This window comes from Nematostella vectensis, chromosome 3, assembly GCF_932526225.1.
Source record: "Nematostella vectensis chromosome 3, jaNemVect1.1, whole genome shotgun sequence".
NCBI classification, from domain to species: Eukaryota; Metazoa; Cnidaria; class Anthozoa; order Actiniaria; family Edwardsiidae; genus Nematostella; species Nematostella vectensis.
The window spans coordinates 14460108-14466252 of NC_064036.1; the positions used below are offsets into that span (position 1 = coordinate 14460108).

General features: G+C 37.8%; 1 protein-coding gene across 1 annotated transcript; it reads right to left on the reverse strand.

Annotated features, from left to right (window-relative positions):
* Positions 1 to 2292: 2292 nt before the first annotated feature.
* Positions 2293 to 3989, reverse strand: LOC125556766. Its single transcript, XM_048725413.1, has one exon. The coding sequence runs from the start codon at positions 3746 to 3748 to the stop codon at positions 2567 to 2569; it is 1182 nt and encodes a 393-aa protein (XP_048581370.1). The 5' UTR covers positions 3749 to 3989; the 3' UTR covers positions 2293 to 2566.
* Between the last annotated feature and the right edge of the window lie 2156 nt (positions 3990 to 6145).

The following is a 6145-nucleotide window of genomic DNA, read 5'->3' on the forward strand; positions in this document are numbered from 1 at the left end:
CCTTACGTGTCCGAATCAGTTTCTCTAAATCAATAACAAACAGCGCTATGCTGTTCTTTTGCCGGATCCTTATTTTCTCTTACTATTTGCCATTTCGTGTAATTTCTGATCGACTTACACAGTCTTCCAAAGTATTTTTGGTCTTCAGTGTCTGGAGTTTGGCGGTATAAACTGCGACTTCGGAGGCATGTTTTTGTGAACTCAACAGCGCTGGAGGAATGCCTGAATTTATTTAATTTCAACAAAATTTGTTTCATTGTCTACTCTGTGTCTACTGTAGTTATCTGGATTCCCAGGAACGCAACATGCATACTTTCGACTTTTCATCTAATCAATGAAGTACTATTTTAGGCATTGAGTGCTCTTGAGTATATTTTTAATTCACTGATGGACAAGCTTTGACTCCCTGATGAACATAGACTTTGTGTTTCCACCTCAATTGGTCAAAGCGCCTATTGAAATTGGATGAGTTAATCGTAACAGTGAAACTGGACCACTGGACTTAGCACCGAATTCTTGAAATGGCTACCCAGTCGCACGTAACATTCGCATGACGTGTTTTATCGGGTACGAAATTTTATACCCGATAAAACACTGCTACTACTGCTCGTGTTTTAAATAGTACATCGATACTAAATGAAGGGAAAATTCTTGCTGAACATTCTATTTATTGTGTATTAGCCTTACAAACAATAGCCATCAGCGGAAAATAAAGAAAACCACGGATTATGCCTGGCAAAACTCAAAAGCGATAATTGCCGATAAGAGTTGCCGCAGAGTGGTCGCTGGGAAATCTTTACATAAAATCTACAGTAGATATCTTAAAGCGCAGCTGATAATATCTGTAATTTGTACGGAGCCCGGGAAGGGACATTTGAAAAACCTACTGCAATTTTATTTCGTGCGGTATACTTTTCGCGTCGTGAGGACTAGTTTTCAATTTTGCGTGTCTTTTTTTTTTTTCGTGAGTTTATAATTTTTTTCGTGAGTTTGAATTTTTTTCGTGAGTTTTATTTTTTTCGTGAGTTTTATTTTTTTTTCGTGAGTTTTATTTTTTTTCGTGAGTTTTAATTTTTTTCGTGAGTTTTATTTTTTTCGTGAATTTTATTTTTTTCGTGAGTTTTATTTTTTTTCGTGAGTTTTATTTTTTTCGTGAGTTTTAATTTTTTTCGTGAGTTTTATTTTTTTCGTGAGTTTATTATTTTTTTTCGTGAGTTTTAATTTTTTTCGTGAGTTTTATTTTTTTCGTGAGTTTAATTTGACATTAATGAAAGATGTTGCGGGGATGCCTTTGTCGATGAAGCAGTGACAAATTCATTTGGTTACCTCAAAGGACATCTTAATCGTGACCACGTTACAGTTATGGAAGTATAACCATGTTACAGTTGGAAGGATACATATGTTTTTGACTCACGGTCCATAAGTTGTTGTGTTGAGATCGCCATAGTGGGTCTTTGATTGTCGATAAACGAGGGCATTCTTATTGCCTGAACTATGTTTCAGTATATCATTTATGAAAAATACCAACCAGTTGAATTTAAGGTGGTTTGTGGGTAATTATTTCAGAAATGCAGCTTTGAAATAATTATCCGCGGGCCACTTTAAGGTAAGAACACTGTATCAAAAAAACGCTTTTCCATTGGTACTATGTTACGTAGCATTCGTCAATGTTTTGTTTTCTGAAAGATATGCAGCATTATTTTGTATGTTTGTGAGGTAAATAAAATCATAGCATACTTCCAAATTTAGTCGGATTTCTTGTGAGAGTGTTAACACTTTATTTTCATTTGCATGAATATTAAAAATCAGCAAGCGTAGTGGGCCTACAAGGTATTGTTCTGGATTGAATCGTAATTAGAAAGTTTCACGTTCGCCGTCTGAATTCTTTATGAGCGCAATTAGGAGAGAGGCTAAGGGAAAAGGTAAAAAGAGGTACCCTCAGGCTAGACCCAATTCAGGGAGGGTTGGGGGGTGGGGATTGACAGCAGCCTACCACCTAGAATTAGAAAAAATATATTAAATATTCAAATACAAATTTTGAATATTTTAAAAAGCTCTTAGTTATGAAACTAAATTCGACGAGAACCACATCAAACAATTCCCATCATTTTATCTAATGCTCTCAGATTTTACACAGCACTTTTAGAAAAAAAAAAGTAAGGTGTTCAAAATCAGAGGGGGTGTGGGGTATCAGACGGTGACCGTCATCTCCTTCATCCAAATTGCAAGTGTTTTAATCTGCTCCCTAATATGCTTCGTTCCACACAAGAATTTTAAGAAACAAACGCTGCGTTTCCATGTGGTAACAACATTTATTTTAGTAAGAACAAAATCGCGTTAAGCTTGTCTTACATTTTTCCTAACACAATCAGAACCACGTGTAAAAACTTTTGGGTTCAACTGGGACGCAAATACCGACAAAATGTAATGGAATATCTTCTATTAGTAAAACGAAGTGGCCTACTTAAGTGAAGAAAGAATAGTCTATTTCCATAGGCTGCGGTAACAATGTACAACAAATTACTCGCGTCTGTGCGGAATGATTTAAACTGGAAAACAGAAGAAGTTACATTATTCTTTCAATCTCGTGGATAAGAGTAAGATACAAAGCTCGTGCATCATTGCCATTTTCTGGCATTCTTAATCCTTCTTCCCTCGTGATCAGTTCAGCAAGTTCAGTAAAGTCGGGTGATGAATTTTGGGGCAAGTCATGGCAGCAAAGTTCTCTGGCAACATCTAAATCATCGGCGTCAACATTAAATCTGCATTCTTGACCTCCAGTCATCTCGGGATAGTGGTAAAGAAAGCAGGGTCGACCAGGAGGGGAAATGTTGCTTCTTGTTGAGGGTCGAATACGATGGATATTCCACCGTCTTGCTACACTTTGAAGTTCGCGTTGGAGCACTCCCATGTAACAAAACTTTAGACACTCTACGTGTACAGCATCCGCGTCACAAAAAAGACCCCTGTCTCTTAAATCCTTGAAATGTTGTATCCACCACTCAGATGAGCCCTTTCTTAATTGTCCCCACCACGCCTCGATCCTCTGATTAGAAACCGATCGTCCATAAAGGAAACTTTTTTCTCCTGACCAACTATCTTCGGCCTCATCCCGTAAAAAGCGCTGAATAGCAGCTACTCTGCCATTCTCAGTACCCATATCTCCACGGACAATTCTTGCCGTCCCTCCTACACTTTCAACACAGTCAAGAAAATAACTTGCTACGACACCCGGATGGTTATTCGTACGTCCAACTTCTAGCCACATGATTCTTCTCGAGTAACCGTCGATGCAGCCATGTATACAAAATCCGTAAGGTTTAAGCTTATCGTAACCATCCAGGTGCCAAATGAAGTTGGCCCCTTTAGCATGATACTGCCGTCGTCGAAGTCTGTTTCTCGAGCGTCTCTCCACGCCATCCGGATCTAATATGAGTAACGCGTTCCTCACAAATTCTTTGCTAACAGACAGTTGATGGTCAACTATTAGTTTCTGCCACATAGTTCGGTACCCGACAATGCTACCGCTTCCTTTAAGCTCGTCCTCAATTGTTTTTATTATGTCGTCGAAGTCACTGAAACGCCGTCTTCCGAGGCTTTGCTTTGCTAAAATTCTTTTAATCTGTCTTTCGCTAAGCTGAATTCCATGGTCAAACAGCAAGCAACTAGAAATCTCCTTGCAGCTGAAGCCCATATGAAAATATTCCTTTATAAAACCGTCGCGGAGATTTCTCAGTGCAGCAGCCATGTTGCGCGTTTACGTCTATATAATGCTTTTTTCCACCTATCACCTGACCCACAACGTGACCTACAACAGAAACTCGCTAAAAAAATAAAACTCATAAAAAATATTTAAACTCACGAAAAAAAAAATGAAACTCACGAAAAAAATAAAACTCACGAAAAAAATTAAAACTCACGAAAAAAAATAAAACTCACGAAAAAAAATAAAACTCACGAAAAAAATAAAACTCACGAAAAAAATAAAACTCACGAAAAAAATTAAAACTCACGAAAAAAAATAAAACTCACGAAAAAAAAATAAAACTCACGAAAAAAATTAAAACTCACGAAAAAAAATAATAAACTCACGAAAAAAAAAAAGACACGCAAAATTGAAAACTAGTCCTCACGACGCGAAAAGTATACCGCACGAAATAAAATTGCAGTAGGTTTTTCAAATGTCCCTTCCCGGGCTCCGTAAATTTGGCCCGTGTCGCGTATTGTCCCGAAATAAAAATAATCATTTGAAGCATGAGTCCCTGAACTCGCTCGCATCCTTTCAGTGAGCCAGGATCTTATTACAGCAAGTGTCCGATGTCAGCTAGGCTAGCCTCTGCTTTGGTAGAATACTATTCGCCTTCAGTATGGTTGATCATACTAATCAATGTCATTTTAACAGTTAATAAATGGGACAGTTTTCCGTGGAAAAGAGGTTTACCGCTCGGAACCAAGTATAATAGAGAATTAGACCTTATGTGATTATAGATAAAAAAGCGCTTTTGACCTTTCAAACGACGCGCTATTTAACCGCCGCCGCCTGGTAAATAAGTAACACGACCCCGAGCGGTGCGATTTTTTTCTTCCCCATTATATAAAAATAAAAAGACAATTTACTAGGGACAGTGATGATGAATCCCACCTTATCAAAACAAATCCAACCACCAACGTCCTCAGCTGGGACTGCTTTGGACTTGTCATCACAAGGGAAATGTACACAAAAGCGGCAGAGAATCTATTTGATAAAATGCTTTAGCCTGTTAGCTGACTTTTACGGGGCTTTCCTTTTAGTTTCATTGAAGGCAAGAATTTAACTATAAAATCAGTCTGATCTCTGTGTTGCATTCGTTAATGGCACACGGTGTCGCAACGTGAGTTCGCCGAAGTCCGGTCAATGAATAACTTGACAATTTGCTGGAGAAACGATAATTTTTGTGTTCCTGCACTTGCAACACATGAAAGCCATTGTGATCCCAATCAATTTCCTCTAATCATCTCCGTCTTAAGCAAGTATTTTTGCCTTTGGAGCTGAACTCAAGATTAGTTTAACATCAATAATAGGACACAAAGGACTACTTATCGTTATATAGCCCTCCGGAATTATATGAAATTTGCTATCTAAAATTTGTACTCAGGGAGTAAGAAACTTTATTTTAGTTAGCTGAGAGACATGATTGAGTCATTTTTAGTAAATGAAGATAAAACGTATTTCAGAGCTCTACATTTTATTTTCCGTTTAGAGTGTCATTAGAGCGTACCCTGTGTACCAGAGGCTCCGAGCTTCGCGGTGTTCGTTCCATACTTGAGAATTAAGGTTTTTTTTTTTAACAAAACGAATAATCATGGAAAAACTTTGCCAAATTTATGACACTCACCGCATCCGTATAAGAATTGTTGGTTTCACGATGATGACGTTAATCTGTTGGACGTGTATCAAATGGCAAAAAAGCTGTCCAATGTGTTATTCCTGAATGGCGTTTTTCGCACGTATTTCTTTTGAGGGATTCCGACCTACCGTTTCAACTTGTAGCTTAATTAACTTTTTATTTGATCAGCAAGAAATCCCGAAACTCTGAAAAATAGTAATTTCCGAATAAATTCACTGAAGAGCTGGCAGTCTTGCTATAGTGGTAATACATTCCCATTTGTTTATTACACTTGAACAAGCTTTAATTCGTGACTCTACGTTTTACAATAACCGCACAAAGTAGACTGACAAAGTAGTATGAAACTTAAGCGCCTGTTTCAGCTGGAACGGAAATATAGCAGCCAATCACGTATGATCGGTGTTTATACCTGAGCGGAACCATCTCTTCTAGGCACGTCTTTCGATCTTAGTTAGCTACAGTCGCTGTTTTCAAACTTAGCATTTTAGCTCCAACAACCGACGCACATCTAAGCCAAGATGTACATACTTTATTAAATTTCTGAGTAGCATGATACCAAAAATCGGACTCACTAGACTATACTAGCGGCATTCAAAGACTACAAAGGCCTGCCATTGTGGCTTTCAATCGATTTCCTTTCTTTTTATAAACGCGCACAAATAGAGACTCACGCACACATTCCACGCACGCACAACAAAAGAAAACCCAGTAAAACCCATAAGTTAAATATTAATATAGTGAAATATTAAAGTAAATAT

Bases quoted from the DNA above. Each gene is read 5' to 3' on its own strand.
- LOC125556766 (XM_048725413.1), bottom strand. From the start codon at position 3,748: ATGGCTGCTGCACTGAGAAATCTCCGCGACGGTTTTATAAAGGAATAT.